Raw genomic sequence first — 25,250 nt, 5'->3', positions numbered from 1 at the left:
AACAAAAATTTAAATGTAGATATTCAAATTCAATTATGCTTTATTGTTTAAACAAAATATTGTTATAAACAAAGCTTCACCTAATCCTAAAGAGACAGAGTTACGAGGTTAAAATTATATTTAAAAATACAAGTTACAATGACGAATCAAAGTTAAACAGTTAAAATTTAATTTTTTTTTTTTTTTTTAATTAATAAAATCAACTATATCTAACTTTTCTTAACTAAGTACAGTTCAACAATTAGGGATAAAAAAAAGAAAAACATTTAAAACAAACAGGTTAGGAAAAGAGCTAGGTCTCCCTTAATTAATTAAAATCTGATTGTCGTTGAAATATTCAGCCACAAAGTAATAAGCTCGACCACTCAGAAATCTCCTCAATAAGAGAAAGTTAAATTTGATGAGATATTTTGCCCCTCTAATGTCCTCTGGTAGGTGGTTAAAGATTTTTATAACTTCAGCACGTTTCTGTAGAACAAACAACATCTGTAGAAGTTGCTTGCACCACCCCAAAAGCAGACACCATACCTGAGATGGGACTCAATCAGGGAAAAGTACACGGCTCTCCCAATCCCCATGCCAAGCTCACAGCAAAACAACCCGCAGAAACCCTATAGCTGAGACTCCGTATATGGTCCTCAAACTTAAGTTCCTTGTCAATCACCAGACCCAAAAACTTATTGTTAGAATAAGGCGGGACATGGCAGTTAGCAATAAGAATATTATCAAGACTACGGTTATTTGTAAAACAAATTAGTTTGGTCTTCTCTGGATTTAATGATAGTAAATTTGCCCTGAACCACTCATATATAAGTTGAAGATCAGCCAACATGGCTATTCTCAAAGAGTCGGTATCATACCCATGACAGAGAAAGAGCAAAGAACGTGAATTTTCCCTGGATATTAAGTCGGATGAGGTCATTAATATATAGGAGAAAAAGTATTGGTCCCAGTACCGACCCCTGAGGTACTCCCCAGGCAACAGATTGATATTCAGAATACTCCGACCTCACACACACTCTCTGACGACGACCCTTTAGATATGAACAAAATCAACTCGCCGCCAAGCCCCTAAAACCATAGTGGAAGAGCTTCCGCAGCAGAACCTCGTGACTGACGCAGTCGAAGGCTATCGACAAGTCACAAAACACAGCAGCGAAAACTCCAACACCGTTAATCTGACAGTAGACATCACTCATAAAGTTAAACATTGCGTCATTTGTGTTTTTATTTTCTTGAAAGCCAAACTGAGAACCACTAAGAATAATCTTTGATTTTAAATAAGACATCACACGTTTTTTAACCAATTTTTCAATAATCTTTGAAAGTGTGGACAGAAGGGATATTGGTCTAAAGTTTGATGGTTCAGCGAGGCTGCCCGTCTTATGAATTGGGATAACCTTAGCAGATTTTAGGCAAGCGGGAAAGGTGCCCATAACCCATTCTTAATAGCAAAGCCGTAAGAGGTGGAATTGAGTCGAGATGATAGAGGATTCATGGCTAGACAGAACCAAAGTGGACTCAGAGAGTCGCCCTGGAATATACCCTTACGGATCGGTATTGTGTTTGTCTCAATACTCTCTCCAGTAGGAAGTTGTAGATGCATAGTTGTTCTCCATATCGCTATTGTGCTCTCCAGTAGAGTCACAAGGCGTTCATTTATTTTATATATCCTAAGGACATCAATAAGCCATTTATGTGGGATAGAATCGAAGGCCTTCTTGTAATCGACATAGGCGGTGTAGAGATTTCTCTTATTACTTATAGGCCTGGTTGCAAATTACGGAGTCGATGGTCAATTGCTCCTTACAGCCCATGTCTCCCCTAGCACATCCCTTCTGTTGAACAGCAATAATGTTGTTGTCCTCGCAATGTTGGTATATGCACTCTGTAAGACACGCGGTTATCAGCTTATACAGTGTTGGTAAACATGTTATTGGCCGATATTTCGCTGGATCTTGTGTGTTCTGTGGATCTTTTGATAGCAGAAAAGTTGATCCCTGAGTGAGGAACGTTGGAAGTTTGTTCGGTTCCATCAGCAGATCATTTATTAGTGAGGTCAGTTGTTTGTGGGTTGACCACAGCTTTTTGATCCAATAATTATGTACGTGGTCTGGACCAGGGGCTTTCCAGTTGTGAAGGCCTTTAATTATAGTGGAGACCTCTTCAACGGTAAATGGCTGATGATGCATTTGCTCGAAAAGTTGAGACTTTTGTCGCTCTTGATCCATCCAACTTGCCTGGTTATTACATGGTGTTGTCGTTGTTAATTGACAACTCCAGAATGTTGAAATTTCATCGCTGGTTGGATAGTTATTTTCGCAAGGACTGGTTGAAAACTTAAGTTTTCTATAAAAAGATTTCTCCGAGCGTACGAAAAGCGCGTTGTCCTGCTTTCTGCTATTGCTGGATTTATATCTTTTAAACCGTCCTGCATATACCGATAATTTTTGTTTCAGTGTATCCAAACATTCTTCAGCTGTTCGATTTTCTGGGTTATATTGGGCATGATGCTGGTAACGACTCATGATTGCTGTTACGTTCTTTCGTGTCTTAGATGTTCGCACTCCTCCGATAAATGCGATGAGCTGCCCTATATCTTTCCGAATGGAGTCGATCCTGGTCTGCAACCTTCTTGCCCATGGTGGTGGTCCTCTTGATACCAAATTGTTTTTACCACGCTTAGCATTAGGCTTGACACCCAGAGTTCTGGTGACAACTGTCGCTGCACAGTAGATCAGCAGGTGTAACTGTTCTAAACTGCCAGCTTCCTGTAGGTGTTCTGGTAAAATATTGTTGTTCAACGTTTCCAGAACTATTGCCAGTCTACGTCAAGAGTTTACTATTATTATTATTATTATCGGGTTTCACCTTAAAACCTTAAAAGTCAACATGGGAAAGAGAACTGTCTTTCAACCCGCATATTTGTGTTCTGCGATCGTCACGATTACGTTATAGTAGCTCAGAGAAGCGATTATAGATGGTCTACTGCTGTATCAAACGCTAAAATCCGGACTTAAACAAAAAAAAAACCCTCTCAACTTATGAATTAATGTTTCTTCAAGCGTGGAAAAATCTGGTAAACTCCCGAAGATAATGCACCTAAATGGGTGCTTTATGGTCCCAAAACGGAAGTGCGGGGTTCCGCGCGAGAGGACTCCCGCTTATATTGCGGCCGGGCCCGCTTTTAATGAAAAGTGAATAAAGAACTCCACCACATGCGACAATAACATGCCGATGTTTGTTGTTACTTTTACTGATTGAACAATTTCGAGAGGCGCACACGCTTTCCATCGCGGTCTTTGGCGCGCGCGGTTTTTGCCCGTCGTCAGTCGGTTTTCGGTGGGTATAACGCGATATTTAAAATACGGACGCGCACCTTTATTTAGATTTTGTGTGTTTTTTTTTTACTTTGGGGGATTTCCAGTTTTAGACATGGGGGAGTATAGGCTAAATTAGGGCCTGTTTTGTGTTGGTGGGGGCCAACAGACTATTCAGAAATAACTCGCTTACGAATACAGGTAAGGCACGTTATAATTAGATTAATTTAATATGTATATACACACACATAAAAATAATTCCTTAAAACTAGGAAAAAGGTTCTTTTGTATGTTTGATTTTAATTTAATGAAGTGGGTAATTGACATAAGTCATTTTCCTCGAAACAATTTCTTGCATCTCATTATTTAAATTAATTAATTTCCTTAAAATATTTTATAGAAATAAAGAAATAGCATTATTTCAAAAATGCCTGTTTTTAATTCAATAATATGAATATATTAAATTATTAACGCGAGTATATTACCCCAAGACACAGAATCTTTAAAACAAGAGACCAGGTACACTTAATCCACTACCTTCTTGTTGCGTTGTTCTTGTGCAAAGTGTGTTTCCTGATTGTGATTGTGCTAAACCAGTTGAAAGGGTTTTTTTTAATAACTTAGCAATGTATGATCTGTTGAAAACTTGGGACATGGATCAAAATATTACAAAAACATTCAGAGGTAAGTAAACAATCCTGTTAAATCACATTACTGTTTGATAATAATGGCGGCACTAAGGCATCCTGTGGGCTTTGATATTGCACGATCGCGTAGACGTAGTCAGGCTAGTTTTTAAATTTTTTTGACCCAAAGTGTTAAATTTAGGCATATTCCATTTGGAAATAATAAATAATATATTATTAGGAGATACATGATACAACAACAATTACTATAACATCCCAAAGCCTGAGTGATTTTGCATTTGAAGAGGACGCACAAGGGAAACTACATGTAACTGAGGAATCAAATAATGAACCCAAGGTGGAAAATACCATTTTGGCACCTTTGTTGGTGAATGATGTGTCAATCAGTCAAGTGTGTATATTTGACCCAGTCGGGCGTGTTTTTAACCTTCTTGAGGTCTGATGATGCTCTTAGGAGCGAAACACGTGTCACTATTCTAACAAATTAAAGAATTTTTGAAACCGAAACTTTGTGTTGTTCTCCTTTGATTTATTTAGACCAGGGTCTCTTTGAGAATATGGACGACTTCTTTCAATTAGAAAACCAGAAGACAAGTTTATTTTTTAAATTTAGAGATATGTATATCTATTATATTTATTATTTTTGTATTCTACTTAATCTTCCTTAAATCAAGAACTTGTTGGTCCACAAATTAAAAAATAGCAAACTTACATAAAAGATTTAGAGTTTTAAATCAAGCACAACATACTCTCTAGGGCAATTAAATAAATTTTTACTTAAAACCTAAATAATAATTAATCCAAGAACTTAAGTTCTTTATATTGAATCTCTTGAGTAATACTGTTAAATACTAAAGTCCTTAATTCAAGATCAATTTTAGATCACTTTAATGATTCCGTATTTTGTCATATGGTATCCGCATCTTAAAGAAAGAATATATTTACCTTAATCGAATAAACTTAGTCTTTACAATAATAACTTTGCATACTTAATAAACTAAAAGTATCTCTCAAGACGATTATCTGGAGACTTTCACGGTATCTACTGGTGTTTCGTACACTAGAGGCAATAATCCAGTGGATTTAAGTCTAGTGACCTCGGAAGCCAAACTTGAGCTCCTCCTCTGCCAATTCAACGGTCAGGAAAACGATGGTCTAAGAAATTACGCACTCGGCGACTTAAATCGGCGTTGAACAATTAGCGGAACATCATCCAACATGTGTATTAAATGGTCTTCCAAAAAGCGTAAATATCCTTCTCCAGTAAGACGCTCATCCACACCACACGTTAACATGTGGTGTGGAATGCTGAACGACCAGTTGTTTGGTCCTCTTGTATTAGATTAGACTGAATCGATGTTGAAAGTGTCGTTCAAACGTGGCATGAGGATTTTCATCTGACCATCTTTCCCTTTCCTTCCGAAACAACCTGTATATAGTTATTTTAATAAATAGTCTTAAAAAATATACAGGGTATTCCCTAAAAGTTGCCAAATCATACAAGTTTATACTATGCTGTATTCATTACCAAACACCCTGTATAAAATGAGTAATTGTATGGTTTAAAACGCAATTTTTTTTGCATATTTATTGAAAAGGCAACGATTTTACCTTTTGGCCCTTGGAAATGCCATATGCACTTTTTCACCATCGTTGACTTGACAAAAATAAATTTCGCCATAATCTACAAATTCTTTTTTTGACACACCTCCCTTGACCACGAACTTAATAAATATACCAGGACTGCCAATTCAATGAAAAGTAAATGACCACTACTAGAAGGCCCCATTTTGAGTGATTGTGTCCTTTCGATGTTGGTCACTCTGACAAATTTCAGTTGTGCTAAGTTTAGGGAAACAAAACAATTAAATTTTTTGAGAGGTTATCTTTACAAATACATAATAGAAAGTTACATTTAGTTAAGAATTTAAGAGAGATTGCCTTAGATCTGTAATTTTACTTGTACTTGTGTTCTAAAAGTCTCCGGTTTTTAATATCATTGATTTTCTGTTATTTTCAGGATTTTCAAAAAATTATGGCTTTTGACATCTTTAAATTTTTTCAGCATATTTTTCACGTTTTTTTTTTACATTCGTATTTAGTCTGTAATGTATCCTGAATCTAAAAAAAATCAATATCAAGTACAAATAATACCGAAATAATTCGTTTTGAGCTCAATAACTTAATACAAGTAGCAAAAAAAGTTATGAAAGGTAACTTTAAACATTATTATAATTTGAGGCAGAAAAATGGTCGAAAAAAAAATATTAAAAGTTATTACCATCCTTTAATGAACGGCATTTATGAACGATAATGAAGGGATAGTTTTGTCCTAGTTTTAGATTGTGACAAAGAAGTAGACAATCCTGACATTTTTGTTACGTTAAGAAAAATAGCAAAATTTTCGATAAATATAAATTAATTGTATTGCAGTCAAGAGGCAAGAAAATAATAAAAGCAATCAAAATTACGTAATACATTTTGAAAACAAGGACCACTTAACTCAATAAAAAAATAATTATTTTTTTTTTCTTCAATTAAACATTCCAATAAAAAATCGTCTCGAAATTCCGCTATGACGAATCAAGTTTTATGGAACTGCTTAAAAGTAAAAAAACTAGACCAGAGGTGTGAATAGAATGCTAAATATTACAAAATGCCACTCCATATGCTTGACTAAGAAACTAAATAAAACCTTTTTTAATTATACTTTAAAGGGACCATCTTCTGGCAGTGACCCTGAAACTCGAAAAATTCATCTATTATCCCAAAGATGCTGGTCATTACACTTTTATAAAAGGTTAAAACACAAAATCTACATATATTTGTGGAGTCTACACTATCATTTTTCCAGTCATATTGACACAACTGTTTCCAGGGCACCCAGTATGTCTGGGTTTATAAAATTAAAGGATTTACATCTGATTTTACGAGTATTTCTGCTATTAGATTATTATAGTGTATTTTTGTAAGACCATTGTTTAAATACTGTTCATCACTATACTTGTCATATACACAGACCTGCAAGGGCGATTTCTAACCTATAAGTCCAATATTCCTTCAGTCGATGAATATACCTATGATTTGCAAAATGTATTTTCAGTTCCAATATTAAAAGTCTTAAGTTAGATCTTAAGAAAATATTTGCATTAATTTCTTCCCAATGCTGAAGCCCCCACAAAAGGGCGGTACTGTTGATATATAAAATTAAATAAAATAAAAATGGAAAACTCGTTTTTATTAAAAAAAAGGACACCCAACAAATACGTGTTTTTTTTAACGAATTATATTCTATAGGCCACTGTTACTTTTTATAATTAATTCAGCTATTTTACATGCAATTACATACACGGCGCTCTTTTATTGACCATAAAGCGTGCAATACTGTTCTCGTTAGAAAGAGAAATTATTATATATTTCGACCTTTTACTTTGCTTAATTCTTAATTAATTTCATTTGAAATCCTACAACTTATTTGCAAAATGTATCATGTCTATTGTTGCATTTGCTTGGATCGTTTTTCACTTTTAATATGATTTAATAATATATCACATTTTTACACGACAATAAGCGTTTTTTCGCGTCACGCTATACCTACCAGGGAAAATACAGGGTGTCCGGGAAAAATGTCACACATAAAGACGCATAATAAATTTATATTTACACAAAGCAATTTTACTATTATAGAGCCTCGTATGCATATAAAATTGCCTAAAATTAGGCCGCGTAGGCGATGGGTTTGATAAGGCCGAGTCGATAAATCTAAATTGGAGCGATGCCAGCCTTCCTGTAGCAGTAATTTAAGTGAAACAACCCTTAAATGGTTCAAGGTTCTCAAATATAATTAATCCAGCTTCTTTTTTAATACTTCCTGTGTTCCCCCGGTATGTACGTCACTCACGGCGGCCATCTTGGAAAATATGGGAGGGGGTCGTCACGTGACTGATTGTTTATTAATACAAAATCAATCACGTGACCCGGGGGTTATTTCTTAGAAAAGGGTGTTGCCTTGGTTTTGGGATATTACCAGGGTCAATCCGAGAGTAGTTGCATATTAAATACGAGGGCAAATTAATTATTGAGGTTTTTTTTTTGAGAATTTCTCTCGGATTCTTTAGTGTGATATGTGAAATATTGACCCGCAAGGTGTTTGTGTGAGCTATAGATTTGAAAGACGAAAAGGCTTTTTTAAAAAAGTTATTTTAAGAACGTTACAACGATATAAATTACTTCTTAGCTAAAGTAAAAGTGATAACAATGCTAAAGATCATATTCTATAAACTAAGCAATAAAATATACTATAGTAAGGGGTTATATGTTCCATAACTCCTCCCTCCTAAGAAACGAGCTTACGGATGGTACAGGAGTGGTGAGGTGAGGATTTCGTCATATATTCGTCTGGATGTAGGCTTCTCTTAGATATTCTTGGCATCAGGAATTTCTGCACCATAAAGTAGCTAATTATTGCTACTAGCAGAATATAAAGTAATACAGTATAAATGCTGATTCTGTGGTAGTATACAGGTTGGTACAGGGCCCGGTCAAGTCTTTGATGCTGAATCTCGATGGATTTATGAAGATGTTTGGCTTCATTTAGGTCCAGTGAGCTTAATTCCAAATTATTGAAGAGAATTGGTGTAGCTTCATTGCTAGGCGGTGATAGGTTGATTTGAGGTAGTTCGATGTTTTTGTAATGGGTTTCTGGTACCTTAAAATTTTTGATGACAATGTTTCCGATACGAAGTTCACAAGTAGAATCCAGTTCTACGATGTAGGTGCCATTTATTGGGATATTGTCTTTATTTAAACCACAAGTCTGGATAGCTGCAAGAGGTCGAGGTACGATTGGCATCCATTTTCCTTCTTCCAGTTTTTCTGCTTTGTTGGTGGTAATTTGGATTTTCGTCTGCTGGCATTGGGAGGATTAGGTATTTGGTTTGCGGAAATATTAGATCGTGGAAGGTTTTTGAAGGTGTATGTAGAGGATAAAGGTGGTGATAACTGTTCTTTTCTACGATCGGCATTTCGATGATAAATATGACTTTATTTCCCTTTGCCTAACTTTTTATATTAAGGACTTTTTCAAAAAGAAATATATTTTTAAAAGTTGGATCAAATGGGATTTAACCGGATGTTAGAAATTAGATCAATTTCCTTAATGGGAGTTAACTCGTAGAAATTAATTGAATTTCCTTAAATAAGTCTTTTGGACTAATAATCGATGGATGAAAGGTATTTAATTTTGAAAAAGTTATTGTTATTTAAAGATCTTCTAAGACATCATACATTTCTTTAAGAATGTGGTAGCATGAGAAAGCATTGTTTGCAAAAGAAAGAAATGCTTATCTTCAAAACTGATTTTGTTAAGTCTTTGGACCTCTTTTTGAATTTCTTTTATTTGTGATTCCAAAATATTTTGATTGGAAGTTAAATTTTTTGAGAGTTTTTGTAAAAGTTTATTAGAATTATCTATTATGGTAATTTGTTCTTGCATTAAAAGTTTTATATTATTTTCGTTTTGCATAATTGAAGTTATTGCTGAATCATAGCGCTGAGCATCCTCATTATCTAAATTGCCGGTTATACTTTTGACAATACTGCCTAATCCATTTATAAGGACTCTTTTTTCGCGAGTTTTAAGAGAGAATGGAGTTATTTGAAGTGTTTGATTTTTTCTTTTAAGGTTGAAGCTAAATTGTATGAATTAAAATATTCTTTTTTATATGAAGGACAGTTTTCTATGTTTTTTCTAGGTCGTATATAGTTTTTTGCATTATAAGGTATTGACTGATAATAGGGTTGATGTCGTAAATTTGAATGAAAGTCCAGTAATCAATTATGTTTTGCGAGTTTCCTAATTTAATTAGTAAAAGTCCGAAGTTCTTGGATACGTCATGAAATGTTACGTCAGGTCTTGAGGGATTTTGAGGGACAATAGCAAAAATCCAGTGATGAAAAGCTGCATTCTTTTAGACTACGTTGCCTATAGGAACCGATGCTTGTGTTCCCAAGCCTAATCTAGGGTTGGTCGAAGTTGGACCGTTGCTGAACGCTCTTGAAGTTTGACTTCCTCCTGGGTGCTGCCTCTTCGTAAATTCACAAGGTTCGCGATTGCCGATAAACCGTAAAAACGGACCAATTCCGCGATTTTTGTCGGATATTGTTCGGCTTAGAACTCCGTCGACTGCGCCAGTTATAAATTTGAAAGACGAAAAGGCTTTTTTTAAAAAAATTATTTTAAGAAGGTTACAGCGTTGTGACTTAACTCTACTAATGCTTAAGTCTATCTCTGCAAAAGATCATATTCTAGAAACTAAGCAAGGGGTTATATGTTCCATCACTTGTGTGTAAGTAGAGCGTCTACTTATGTGTTTTTTTTGCCAATTTTATGATGTCAGCGCCAATTATTTTCCGGTATGTACGTCACTCATGGCGGCCATCTTGGAAAATATGGGAGAAGCTTCATTTTAGATCTGGCCGTCACGTGACTGATTGTTTATTAATACAAAATCAATCACGTGACCCGAGGGTTATTTCTTAGAAAAGGGTGTTGCTTTTGGGGTATTACCAGGGTTAATTCAAGAATAGTCGCATATTAAATACGAGGGCAAATTAATTATTGAGGTTTTGTTTTTTAGAGAATTTCTCTTTAGTGTGATATGTGAAATATTCGGCCCGCAAGGTGTGTGTAAGTAGACCGTCTACTTATGTGTTTTTTTTTTGCCAATTATATGGTGTCAGCGTCAACCGAAGCAAAACAAAATTATTATTAACGTTAGCATAAGTGCAAATTTATCATTTTTGCTGATCTCAATTGAACTGGTTACGCACACATTAATCATTTTCTATACCCAGTGGTACACATTAAAGTTGTTCATTTTGTAATGGAGAAATTACTGATTTATCATAAAGTCACTTTCTTTAGATGGACGATCGTTTTTTTTCTTTTTAATGGCGTTAGATAAATTTAACGCACAGTAGAAGTTTAAAATTTGACAGGTGTCATTGAAAACTATCCATGGACCGATTATATGAATTTTTCTATCGATAGTGCTGCCAACATTAAATGCATTCACCCATTAGTTGGTATTAGTAAAAGTAAAATCAGAATAACATAAAATTCCACGTTTGTGGTAATTGTACTAATGCCGAACGGAAAAGAAAGTGTAACAAGGCTGGTCAGCTGTGGCCGTTTAACCGAAGATTCGTAATATCTATATAATTTTTTTTTCTATTGTTATCGTAATGCGGCGATTGCATTAGATTTACCGTTGCAAGTAATAATTCACTTTTTTTAACTGCCTGGAATTTTAAAATAAAGCAAAGTTTTAATAATGTTTCAAGATGCCACGCCCATTTTAAAATGATCCAAGGGTCTAAATGTTAAAGTAGAAGGGGATAGAAAAAGACACATATACAGGGTGTCTCCACAACGTTTTTACAAAATATTACCACATAAGGTGGTCGGACAGTTAACGTAAAAGTAAACTTTAAATTGGCGCCAAAAATTGATTTTTTATTGAAACCTTACGAATTAACTTTTATCGTGTAGCTTAACGTTTTCTTTACATAAAGGCTAAATTAGAATTTTTATGGGATAACTTTTAAAATATTTTATTTAAAAAATGTGCTTTTTCCAAGTGAACGGACAGCGTTAGCTATTAGTCGACCAGGCTGTGCTAGTTGACGGACAGGGCTGATATTGCACAAAGCCGTAATAAAAACATTATAAATTTTGAGGATCTGAATAATTAAAATCATAAAAAACAAAAAAAAAACATTTATTAAATAAAATAAGTAACTCTTATAAGTAGCTCTCTAAGTCAAGAGCATACATTTTAGGCCATAATGATCACCTGTAAATTTGATTATGAGTTGCAAGCTCAGATATTCCCAGTAGTTTCTGAAATTAGTGTTACAGAAGGAAAATTAAATTGGATTAAAGAAAAGCCTTGTAAGAACTTAAAACCATTCATTAATTTTTGGGGTGGCACTCAATTAAAAAAGTCAATGAATTTATTAGACTTAAAGATGCTTAAAAACAGAATACGTAAAGCTAAAAACTGAAAATCAATCTATATACATAAGGAATAGGATTTTTTTTAAACAGGACTTAAATTGGAAAGGGCAGAGACATATAAACAAAAAGTGATTCTTAGAGTTAGGTGATAATGAAAATGTGATGCAAGGAAATCACGAGAACAATTTTGAATACATTAAAGAAATAGGCTTTGAGAAATGTACAGTCTAGAGAGTGGTAATGACCAATACTAAAACATATATAGAGTAGTAATATAGTAGAGTTGCTAAAGCACCTTCAAGATTGAATTTGTAAATTAGTATGTATGTTAAGATTAATGGTCGAGAAACAAAAGTTCCATTTAAATCAGTCTTGGGTTTTATTTAAAAAATGGAAGATGTCAGATATTTAGTACTACCACGTCTGCACATGAATTGTCATAATTTGTCATAAGTATAACACTTGACGTTAGAATTAAAGTGTGTGGTTTTAGGCTACAATCGTGCGCTGCTTAATAATAAACTGTTCTTTATTGTTACAAAATAAGTGTAAATATAGCCTTGAACACTTTCAAAATGGCACTAGTGAGGGAACGATGGGGAGACTTTCACAAGGCCACCTTACGCGCGCAATTCGTACTAATCATAGATCATTTTAACATAACCGTGTAAATCGCCATTTAAGACGCTTTCGGTTCTTATCTAGATAAGATTGTTTAGCCGTAAGAGATTAATTAGTATTTCCGTTTCGGCTAATTGTCTCGTAACAAGTTTTTATGTGATTTTAACGCGTTTATGGGCTTCCGGTTGTACGGAAGCGCGACTCTATTAAAATTTTAATTGTCATAATTGCTTTAAAGTGACTGTTTCCCCCTCTTACCTTTTATTCGTTGAAAATGATTTTCAAAAAATATACTTTATAATACTATACTTTATATACCTTCTAATTTTTTCTGCATAGAAAATTTTACAAGGGATAAGTTCCCAAACCTAATAAATAAAAATATTGGTTCCTTTGGATGGACTCATGAGTGTTCGACACTAATTGATGATAATTTTTCCGAAATATCCTAGGATTTGTAAAAATATTAGCGGATTATAAGTTGAGGTTACAATGGTTCATAAGTGTGGTACATGTAGCTTTGATCTAGATGAGGTGCAATTGGATATATCTGATAGTTGTAGAAGCAGATTTCATCTGGCTGAAAATTGTTGTAGTCTTATGGTTGTTTTGCAAAAGCTTGTGCTCATGTACTCAAGATGCCTTCAAATCTGTGCCTCTCCTGCGATAAAAATGAGACAGATGGAGATAGAAATCAAATTTCTGAAAGAAAAACTTGCCACAGTTGGAGCTAGTTCTTCCCAGCCTAATATGGCTTCCCTACTGCCAGTATTTCTTATACTAGATACTTTTACTAGAATTAGTAAACACCAACTTTGTTTGAGTTCAACATGTGACTGAAAAACGAACTAAAAATGTTTGTCTTACAAGCTTCTTATAAGAAATGGTGCTCGGAGGGAAACATTTTGTGTTAAAACGGACTGTTTCTTAATTATAATCGTTAACATTTTCTATGGTTTTCCGCTTTAATCACTATTTTGGAGGCATAATAAGTGCCATTTTGGAAAACAAACGAAGGGAAGGGAGGGATGACGGAGTTAGGGCACGAACTTAATAAATATACCCGGACTGCCTGAGTCAATGAAAAGTAAATGACCACTACCTATATCACGCAAAATGGCGGCCACCTAGTAGTGGCATTTACTTTTCGTTGAATTGGCGGTCCAGGTATATTTATTAAGTTCGTGGGTTAGGGTTACTTCGACCCTATAAGAATAAACTTTTGTCGGTTAAGCTGCATGAATAATAACTGAAATAAAACGAGTAAATCCGAAAATAAATATTTTTGCGGTTTTCAAGCCGCAACTGTAATCAACACTTTATCAACGTTTATTACATACACAGATAGACGTATTTCGCACGACCATGATGGATAAGGATTACCAGCAGCAAATCGTGGCACCGAAAATGTCTGGATACCTGGAGAAGAAAGAGAGAAAGGTAATATACATAGTAGGTATATAATATACATCAGGTAGTATACAATAAATTTTTAGACAATGATAAGCTCTTACAAAAAATACTGGTTCGTCCTCGACGGCACCCTCTTGGTATATTACCGATCCAAGGACGAATACAGCGCCATCTCTCCCTGTAAGGGTACAATAACCTTAGGGCCCACCTGCCACGTGAAGCCCTGCACTTCCAACAACGGAGTCTTCCAAATTGAAAGCAAAACCACCACGATCACCTTGGTTAGTATATTCTACTATAATTGCCACGTTTTCCGCAACGCCCTGTATATTTTTGGGAAAACACTTAAATAGGTGTCTAGCAAATTTTTTCAACTAAAAAATCTTTTTTGAGAAAACCCCTAAAATAGGTGTTTAATCATTTTAATAAGCGAATATTTATTTCAATTTTTATGCCATCGTGCTATTTTTGGTTAGAGGTACTTCTTTCCCCTTTTTATAATTTTTTTTTCCTTGTCGGTGTATCCTTAGTAAAGATCATTTAGCAATTAACACTTTATATGCCGCCACTGAGATTCTGTTCTAAATATGGTAGTAAGACACCTTTCCAGGTTAATTGGTATTCCAAAACATCTGGAAACACCTTATCACTATTAAATTTTTACGTTTTGTTTTTTTACAATTAAAATATGATAGGCTTACACCCTACCTTTAAGATCTCACAGGTTAGTTCCACTGAGAAGTAAGATATTATCATCCTATAGGGTAGAGAATCTTCTTTTTAAACCCTTCGATACAGTCAACCATTCAATCTTAATTAATCTTTTGGATAAACATGGCATTAGGAAGAACTGTAGAAGCAACTGTAGAAGTACTACAAAACCTATTAGATATGGTGTTACTCGCTACTCTTCACTATTTATATAAATGGGTTATTGCAGCTAGAACATAGAGGTGATGTGTGTTCTTTTGCGGATGATACTGTGATCTTATATGAAGATGAATCATGGGAAGAGGTTAGAGAAATTGCAAAAAGGGGAGTGTAATATATGAAAAATTTGTTGTTCATTTTCAAAAATGTTAAAAAAATTAAATTTGTGGCTTAGTTATAACAACAGGAATCATCAATACTTCTTTCCCTTTTTTGTAATTTTTTTTCTTTCCTTATCGGTATATCCTTAATAAAGATCATTTAGCAATTAACACTTTATATGCCGCCACTGAGATTTTGTTCTAAATATGGTAGTAAGACACCTTTCCAGATTAATTAGTACTCCAAAACATCTGGAAACACCTTATCACTATTAAATTTTTACGTTTTGTTTTTTTACAATTAAAATATGATTGGCTTACACCCTACCTTTAAGATCTCACAGGTTAGTTCCACTGAGAAGTAAGTTGAAAATCCTCTTTTTCTCTTATTTTTTCGTTTTTGAAAGACCAGGGGCAAATATCAATTGGATGGGCATTTTTACTGATAGAGCCATTAAAAATATTAAAAACTTCATTTTTTTTAAACTTTTCGAACTTGGCAAAAAATCTGTTAATCCCTCCAGACAGTTACTATCTATCAAAAAGACTCTGGAAACATTTTCTTGAAGATAATCAAAATTGCTCGAAACATCTGTTATAATAAAGAGTTGATCTTCAAAGTTATTTCATTGACCTTCTGTGTTAATAGTAAATTATTTAATGCTAAACAAATTAAACTTTTCTCCCTTCGTATCGCATTTCCAACAAAACTTTCATATTACAACGAAATTATCGCATTTTTAATGAAATATACAGATGGCGCCCCTAGGATGCCAACAAAATGTGAATTTCAACAATTTTCAATGTTTGTTTATCTCTTTTTCTCGCCAGAGGGCCGAAACGAAAGAAGAGCAACACAAATGGATGCAAGCGATCATCCTGGCCCTAAACCAAAAGATGGAGTACAAGAAACTGAACCATTTTCGGCATTCGGTAGGCGAGGTGCCGAAAACGTGCGAAAATGCCGACGACGTCTCTTGTTGCAAGAAACCGTTGAGTGCGCAGACATCTATACACTCACGCGCCTCTCAGCAAAGTTTAATCGAAAGATTACAGAAAATGGGCGCGAAATCTTACGGTAATTAAAAGTTTTTATTTTTAAATACTTTTTCACTATCCCCGGTATGTTACTCTTACGGCGGCCATGTTGGATCAAACTGTGGGCGGAGCTTTATTTAGACTTACGTTATCTGACAGGGGGGCGTGTCCTCGATTATTCTTATTTACCGGGGCTACTCTATGAGTAATATTTTGTGAATAATGTGCTTGAGGATTTAAAAAAAATAATTTTTCACTGTCCGATATGTAACTGTTAAGTAAGCTATGGCCACAACTGCCTGAAAAAATTTTGTTTTTATTCCAGGCAGTTGAATTTATTAAGGTGACGTAGCTGTCAACAACGTCACTTCTTTCTGTCACAGTAGCCATTTTAGACAGAAATGATATCATTGACAAGTGTCAACCCTCTGCTCTTCTCTTTTGAGTAAGCAATGGCCTCAACTGCCTGGAAGAATTTTGTTTTTATTCCAGGCAGTTGAGGTTATTAAGGTGAGGTAGCTGTCAACAACGTCACTTGTATCTGTCACAGTTGACATTTTAGACAGAAGTGACTTTGTTGACAATTGACAAACGTGAACTCTCTATTCTTCTCTTTTGAGTAAACAATGGCCTTAATTGCCTTGAAGAATTTAGTCTTTATTTTAGACATTTGATGCCCTTAGGGTGATGTAGCTGTCAACAACGTTACTCCTATCTGTCACAGTTGTTTTAACAATGTCATTTCTTTTTATCTATCACAGTTGACATTTCAGATAGTAGTGACATTGTTGACATTTGACAAGCATCATTTCTATGCTATTCTCTTTTGAGTAAACAATGGCCTCAACTGCCTGGAAGAATTTTGTTTTTATTCCAGGCAGTTGAGGTCATTAAGGTGATGCAACTGTCAACGACGTCACTCCTATCTGTCACAGTTGACATTTTAGACAGAAGTGACTTTGTTGATAATTGACAAACGTGAACCCTCTATTCTTCTCTTTTGAGTAAACAATGGCCTTAATTGCCTTGAAGAATTTGGTCTTTACTTTAGACATGTGATGCCCTTAGGGCGATGTAGCTGTCAACAACGTTACTCCTATCTGTCACAGTTGTTTTAACAATGTCATTTCTTTTTATCTATCACAGTTGACATTTCAGATAATAGTGACATTGTTGACAGTTGACAAGCATCATTTCAATGCTCTTCTCTTTTGAGTAAACAATGGCCTTAACTGCCTGGAAGAATTTTGTTTTTATTCCAGGCAGTTGAGGTCATTAAGGTGATGCAACTGTCAACGACGTCACTCCTATCTGTCACAGTTGACATTTTAGACAGAAGTGACTTTGTTGATAATTGACAAACGTGAACCCTCTATTCTTCTCTTTTGAGTAAACAATGGCCTTAATTGCCTTGAAGAATTTGGTCTTTACTTTAGACATGTGATGCCCTTAGGGCGATGTAGCTGTCAACAACGTTACTCCTATCTGTCACAGTTGTTTTAACAATGTCATTTCTTTTTATCTATCACAGTTGACATTTCAGATAGTAGTGACATTGTTGACAGTTGACAAGCATCATTTCAATGCTCTTCTCTTTTGAGTAAACAATGGCCTTAACTGCCTGGAAGAATTTTGTTTTTATTCCAGGCAGTTGAGGTCATTAAGGTGATGCAACTGTCAACGACGTCACTCCTATCTGTCACAGTTGACATTTTAGACAGAAGTGACTTTGTTGATAATTGACAAACGTGAACCCTCTATTCTTCTCTTTTGAGTAAACAATGGCCTTAATTGCCTTGAAGAATTTGGTCTTTACTTTAGACATGTGATGCCCTTAGGGCGATGTAGCTGTCAACAACGTTACTCCTATCTGTCACAGTTGTTTTAACAATGTCATTTCTTTTTATCTATCACAGTTGACATTTCAGATAGTAGTGACATTGTTGACAGTTGACAAGCATCATTTCAATGCTCTTCTCTTTTGAGTAAACAATGGCCTTAACTGCCTGGAAGAATTTTGTTTTTATTCCAGGCAGTTGAGGTCATTAAGATGATGCAACTGTCAACGACGTCACTCCTATCTGTCACAGTTGACATTTTAGACAGAAGTGACTTCGTTGACAATTGACAAACGTGAACCCTCTATTCTTCTCTTTTGAGTAAACAATGGCCTTAACTGCATGGAAGAATTTCTTCTTTATTTTAGACATTTGATGCCCTTAGGGTGATGTAGCTGTCAACAACGTTACTCCTATCTGTCACAGTTGTTTTAACAATGTAATTTCTTTTTATCTATCACAGTTGACATTTCAGATAGTAGTGACATTGTTGACAGTTGACAAGCATCATTCCTATGCTCTTCTCTTTTGAGTAAACAATGGCCTTAACTGCCTGGAAGAATTTTGTTTTTATTCCAGGCAGTTGAGGTTATTAAGGTGATGTAGATGTCAACAACGTCACTTGTATCTGTCACAGTTGACATTTTAGACAGAAGTGACTTTGTTGACAATTAACAAACGTGAACCCTCTACTCTTCTCTTTCGAGTAAATAATGGCCTTAATTGCCTTGAAGAATATTGTTTCTGATCCATACGTTTGATGCCCTTAAGGTTATGTAGCTGTCAACAATGTTACCCCGATCTGTCACAGTTATTTCAACAATGTCATTTCTTCTTTTCTATCACAGTTGACATTTCAGACAGTATTGACATTGTTGACAGTTGACAAGCGTCAATCAACTGCCTGGAAGAATATTGAGAGTCATTTTTTGGCACTTCAAGGCAGTTGAAAGAATCAATTTTTTCCAGAGAATTGCCTGGAAGAAGCTTCAACTACCTTAAATAGTCAGTTGAGTTTCAAGTAGTTAAAGCAACTTTTCAAGGCATTTAAGGCAATGTTGAAGTAATGGGAGTAATTGTTGATACGTCCAGGCAATTGATACTATTGAGAGTCATTTTTTGGCACTTCAAGGCAGTTGAAAGGATCAATTTTTTCCGGAGAATTGCCTGCAGGAAGTTTTAAACTGCCTGGGATAGTCATTTAAGTTAAAGCAACTTTTCAAGATATTTGAGGCTATTTTAAAGTAATGAAAGTCATTTTTGATACGTCCAGGCAGATGACACTATTGGGAGTCATTTTCCGGCACTTTCAGGTAGTTGAAGGCATACATTTTTTCCAGGGAATTGCCTGGAAGAAGTTTCAACTCCCTGGAATAGTCACTTGAGTTTCAAGTAGTTAAAGCAACTTTTCTAGACATTTGAAGGAGTTTTGATTTAGTGGAAGTTATTGTTTGATATGTTCAGGCAATTGACACTATTGGGAGTAATCTTTCAGGCAGTTGAAGGCATCCATTTCTTCCAGGTAATTGCCTGGAAGAAGTTTCAACTGCCTTAAATAGTCAGTTGAGTTTCAAGTAGTTAAAGCAACTTTTCAAGGCATTTGAGGCAATTTTAATGTAATGGAAGTAATTTTTGATACATTCAGGCAAATGACATTATTGGGAGTCATTTTCTGGTACCTTCAGGCAATTGAAAGCATCAATTTCTTCCAGAGAATTGCTTGGAAGAAGTTTCAACTGCCTGGAATAGTCACTTAAGGTACAAGTAGTTAAAGCAATTTTTCAAGACATTTGAGGCTATTTTAAAGTAAGGAAAGTATTTTTAATACGTCCAGGCAGATGACCCTATTGGGAGTCATTTTTCGGCACTTTTAGGCAGTTGAAAGCATCAATTTCTTCCAGAGAATTGCCTGGAGAAAGTTTTAACTGCCTAAAATAGTCACTTGAGCTTCAAGTAGTTAAAGACACTTTTCAAGGCATTCGATGCAATTTTAAAGTTATGGAAGTAATTTTTGATACGTCCAGGCAATTGACACTATTGAGAGTCATTTTCCGGCACTTTCAGGCAGTTGAAGGCATAAATTTTTTCCAGGAAATCGCCTGGAAGAAGTTTCAACTGCCTGGAATAGTCATTTGAGTTTCAAGTAGCTAAATTAACTTTTCCAGGGAAAAAGACCTGAAAGAAGTTTTAACTGCGTGGAATTTTTGAGTGTGTCTCAGCCTTAAGTTCTTAACCTAATAACTTAAACTCTAAAGCCATGGCTACACACACTGTAAGCCCTGAGTGATAACACTTGGACAACTTCAAACAGTAAGAATATACACATAACTCAAAAATCTCTTAGGGGATTCTCATGATTCTTTTAAGAGAGTGTACAGGAACTTTTAGGGACTGTTTACTCGTATTTCAGGTCAAAAATTAAAGGAGTTTTCTTTGCATTTTATCAATATTATTATGGGAGTAACCCCAAATGCGTTTATGATTTTTTAAATACTTTTCTATTGTCCCCCGTATGTAACTCTTACGGCGGCCATGTTGGCCAAACTGTGAGCGGAGCTTCATATATTTTATTTGCCAGAGAGGCGTGTCCTTGTGTTCGTTATATTACCGGGGTTACTCCAAAAGTAATATTTTATCAATAATGTGTGGGGTTTTTTAGGTGGAATATTTTCTAAAAATCTCCAGGCCGGTCTCAACTTGCCGCAATTACAGGCGCAAAAGTTAAAATCCTTCTCTACGGAGTCGCTCCCTTTACTCGCTAAACACGGGATGAGCAGTCAGGAACTGAAGAATCTGGATAATTCCAAAAAAAATATCACGGCAAATAGCGTGAACTCCATATATGATACCCTGGATCACGTTAAGGATGACGTATTTTTTGAAAATAAACCAGACCTGGACGAGGAGCTTTACGAAACGCTCGATTGCAAAGAGGAGTCGAATGGGTAAGTAAACGTAAGCAGCCAATAAAACAAAAAAGGAAAAAAGTGTTTTTTTTTAGGGAGAACCACAGAACCAGCATGATGACTAGCAACGACATCTACTGGGACTCAAAAGAACTCGAGTGTGATGACCTGGATATTCATCCAGACGTTAATCATAATTTGCTAATTAAAGAAGATGACGAAGGTTACACGGATATCGAACAGGTCAGAGAAACTTTAGCAGGTAAACCGCAATTATTGGAAATTAACTCGAACCTCGACTATATGGTCATCGAGGAGGCTCTAAATAAAACCAGAAACAGTTCGGGTTCCTCTCAAGAGTCTTGTGCTAATGGTAAAAGGTTTTGTATTTTGTCTCCAATTTTCTTTGATGTAAAACGGATTTCAGAGAAGAAAAAACGGTTTGGATTTGGTAAAAAATCGAAAAAGTCATCCCCGGAGGAAAAGGATCGAAAAGTCCGGAAATCGGAGAGTTTCCTTCAGCGGGTGTTGAACAAGAAATCAAAGAGCAAGAAGCAAAACTCGTCCACCGAGAGGGTCGATAAATTAAAGGAAACCATCGAGGGAGAAGAAGAAACTGCTCAGAAACTCAGCGAGTTACAGTATATGCTGCGGGAAAAGGTCAAGGTAGGAATAAAAATTATTTATAATTAGCGTAAAACTCCTAAATAACCTCAACTTCAATTAATTAATTGAACAAAAAAACACTCTCTACTAGTCCTCGGTATGTACTTTCGGCGGCCATCTTGAATCGCTACGTCACACGGGTGGTTTATAGTGCAAACATCACGCGACCGTGTGTTTGTTATTATAGGGACGATCACGTGATTGAAAGGAGTGTGGCCTTAGGCTTAGGAAACTCAACTGACTATTTAAGGCAGTTGAAACTTCTTCCAGGCAATTCTCTGGAAAAAATTGATTCTTTCAACTGCCTCGAAGTGCCAAAAAATGACTCTCAATATTCTTCTAGGCAGTTGATTGACGCTTGTCAACTGTCAACAATGTCATTAATGTCTGAAATGTCAACTGTGATAGAAAATAAAGGAGTTGAATGGCGAATTTCAACATATTTGGAAATATTTGAAAAGCAGCGTGGAACAGTTTTTTACGCTATTTTGGAATGAAAGAAGAGACTTTCTATTACATATGAGTTATCCTTATTCCAAAACTCGTTTTGTCACTTTTATTGAAATTACAGAGAATCGAAAAAAACTGTTAATTTAAAAAATTAGATTTAAAAATCAACAATGCTAGTTTTGGAACTGATATTTTAAAAATAAGTCGTTGCAAAATAAATCATAATCGGCTTTTAAAGTTAGTCTATCTACAGGGTGTTCCGTTGATCATGTTACAAACTTTTAGGGCAGATAGAAAACGTCAAAAGACAATCAAAAGTTCATATAAACATGGGTCCGGAAAAGCTTCCTCAGGGAGCTAGAGCTCTTTGAGAATAACCTTTAAAAACTAGTTTTTTTTTAATAGCTCCGGAACTACTTTAGCTACCGCAACCAATTTTGGGAGGTAAATTATTGTTAGTACGTTTATTCTTTTGAACCTACTAAATAAAAAAATATTTACCAGTCTTTAAGACTTATTTCTGCCCTGTTTTCTGTTTGGGCATTAGATTATGATGTTTCTATGCTTTTTACATAAAAAAGGTGCTCTTAGTAAAAGTCGGTAAATGGTAAATATCACAGTTTTTGTGAAAATTGACGAAAAGCAAGTTATGAGATACAAAAATGAATTACCTATTATTATTAATAAACAATTAAAAAAAAATCTGGCGTAAATAAAAAATAAATGTTTAAAAAAAGTTAAGGTAGCCACTTGTATCTACGCACCATATTAAGGTTGACGTGGTTAAAAATATCAGGCGTGGTTTGGATTACTTCAGCATCTGCGGAAATTCTGGCCACCAGGTCTTCTTCTGACTCGACTGGAGTTTCATATACGAGACTTTTCATATGCCCCCAAAGAAAAAAATCTAAGGGTGTCAAATCTGGCGAGCGCGCTGGCCAGGTGACAGGGCCTCCGCGGCCAATCCAGCGCCTTCCAAAATTGTCATTTATAAACTCGCGGACAATAAGTGAAAAATGAGCTGGCGCTCCATCGTGTTGTAGCCATAAGTTAATAATAATAATAATAATAATAATAATAAATATTTTTTATTTGCATAGAAGAAACAAAAAAAATACCAGTTTACAAAATCTAGCAATAAATTTACGCAAATAAAAGGCCTACAAATTCAGAATTCTGCCATGGCAGATTCTGGTCTTTAACATTGTGGCCCCACACTTCATTAAAAAAAAATGGTAATTTCAGTAACGCTCATTAACAGTAACGCTTAACTAATAACTGATTAAATACAGCTTTTTCTTTAATCATACACCTAATAAACCTACATAATACTACATAAGAGTTCTAAATTCTAAATTTGACAGTTTAACATCAAGCAAAATAATACACACTGCAAATACCCAAAAAACAGATTAAATTTTTTGTTAAATAACAAAAAATAGAAAAATTATTGCAGACAATAAATAAATAAATAAAATGATCCCAATACCAAAAATTGTAATAAATTACTTAAGAAAACAACCATTCAAAAAGTTAAAAAAAAAGAACTTAAATTATATACCCTGCTGATTCATTAGATTTACAATCATCCTCCTACGAAAAGTATTACAAGAAATTAATAATTGGTCCGGATCCAAATTTAAAGAATTTATTTGATAAGCAAAATTGTAAGAAAATGATCGTTTAAATAACTGTGTTTTATGTCTCGGAATGAGAATAGTATTTCTTCTTAAATTTAAATGGTGTACATCATTTCTAAAACTTATTTTTTGATAGAGATAGGGCGGACTACGATATATTAAAATTTTATAAAAAAATGTTAAAGAATGAGCAATTCTTCGATTATGCATATTAAGCCATCCAAGTTCGTGAAGTTTATGGGAAATGCGGTTTCTCCTACGAATGCCAAATATTAGTCGAATGCAAGAGTTTTGGAGCTTTTGCAGTCTACCCCTATCCTCATAATCAAGACACCAGCCATATACTACATCACAGTAATTACATTGTGAAAGGACCAATGAATCACATAAAAGCTTCTTAATATCTTTACTTAAATAGTGTCTATGCAAATAAATTAATTTCAAAGCAAGATATGCCTTTTTAAGAATATTAGACACGTGATGTTTAAAACGAATATTATTATCTACTATAAGGCCCAAACTCTTACATTTGTCAACAACTGGAATTCTTTCGTCCCCCAATTTAATGTTTATACCATTTAAAATATTATTTACATTAGTTCGATTACCTATGAACATTATAGATGACTTCGAAGGATTTAATTTTAATAAATGCTTTGAAGAAACATCACAAATAGCTTGTAAATCTTGATTAATTTTAAACTCAGCCATTTTAAAATCTCCTGGTAAAAATGAATAATATAACTGCGTGTCGTCTGCGTAAAAATGATGGGACAATGCTTTAATTGAAGATAAAATCTAGACGTGTAAATGATAAAAAACAAGGGTCCTAAAATACTACCCTGAGGCACACCACTTTCAACTTCCAAAGGATCAGATATGTCGTTGTCTATTTTAACACGTTGAATCCTATTATTTAAATAAGAGGCAATTAAATTAATAGCAGCATCAGAAAAGCCAATATAATGAAACAAAGACTTTAAAATTGAGTGGCTAACGAAATCAAAAGCTTTAGTATAATCCAACAACACCAGAGCAGAAATCTTACCCTCATCCCTAGCCCGAATTACGTCATCAATAACGTCCGCCATAGCCGAAGTACAACTATAATTTGTTCTAAATCCAGATTGCTTAGGTGGTAAAATATCATTATTATTAAGAAAACTACGAATTTGAGAGTCTAGAATGCATTCGAGAATTTTTGAAAACGTTGGTAAAATACTAATAGACCTAAATTGACTAAAATCAGTTGGATTATGCACTTTCGGCAATGGCAACACAAAGGCTTCTTTCCAGCATTTGGGAAAGTAGTTTTTATTAATACACTCGTTAACAATATGTAAAATAAATGGTATAATAAAAGGACAGCATAGTTGAATTAACGTAATATTAAGATTATCCACCCCGAATGCTTTAGACTTAATACGTAATATAATTGCAGAAATAGTATTATAATCAGTGGGATGAAAAGAAAACTTATTTAAGGTTGGTAATGCATTCTGATCATAAAAATTAATTAACTCATCACAATTATCAATATTTGTCACTCTTGTACTATCTATAAAATATGAATTAAAATTGTTGGTATTTACAAAAGATTTAGGAATTTGCTTCTGCTTTGATGGCAATATTTTTCTTAGTTCACGCCACTTGTCCTTGT

General features: G+C 34.7%; 1 protein-coding gene across 2 annotated transcripts in view; it reads left to right on the top strand.

Annotated features, from left to right (window-relative positions):
• The first annotated feature begins 3,251 nt into the window (after positions 1-3,251).
• Positions 3,252-25,250, top strand: part of LOC126747089 (uncharacterized) — a 35,869-nt gene continuing 13,870 nt past the window's right edge. For both annotated transcript variants that reach the window (XM_050455582.1, XM_050455581.1), the window contains exons 1-7: positions 3,252-3,521; positions 13,953-14,048; positions 14,105-14,302; positions 15,884-16,130; positions 20,588-20,873; positions 20,930-21,207; positions 21,262-21,500. In XM_050455582.1, coding sequence (XP_050311539.1) covers positions 13,974-14,048; positions 14,105-14,302; positions 15,884-16,130; positions 20,588-20,873; positions 20,930-21,207; positions 21,262-21,500 — 1,323 coding nt within the window. In that variant the 5' untranslated portion in view covers positions 3,252-3,521; positions 13,953-13,973. The remainder of the gene's footprint in view (positions 3,522-13,952; positions 14,049-14,104; positions 14,303-15,883; positions 16,131-20,587; positions 20,874-20,929; positions 21,208-21,261; positions 21,501-25,250) is intronic.

This window comes from Anthonomus grandis, chromosome 18 (genome assembly GCF_022605725.1).
Source record: "Anthonomus grandis grandis chromosome 18, icAntGran1.3, whole genome shotgun sequence".
NCBI lineage: Eukaryota > Metazoa > Arthropoda > Insecta > Coleoptera > Curculionidae > Anthonomus > Anthonomus grandis.
The sequence above is the reverse complement of the archived record's forward strand: the minus strand, read 5'-3'. Positions and strand labels throughout refer to the sequence as shown.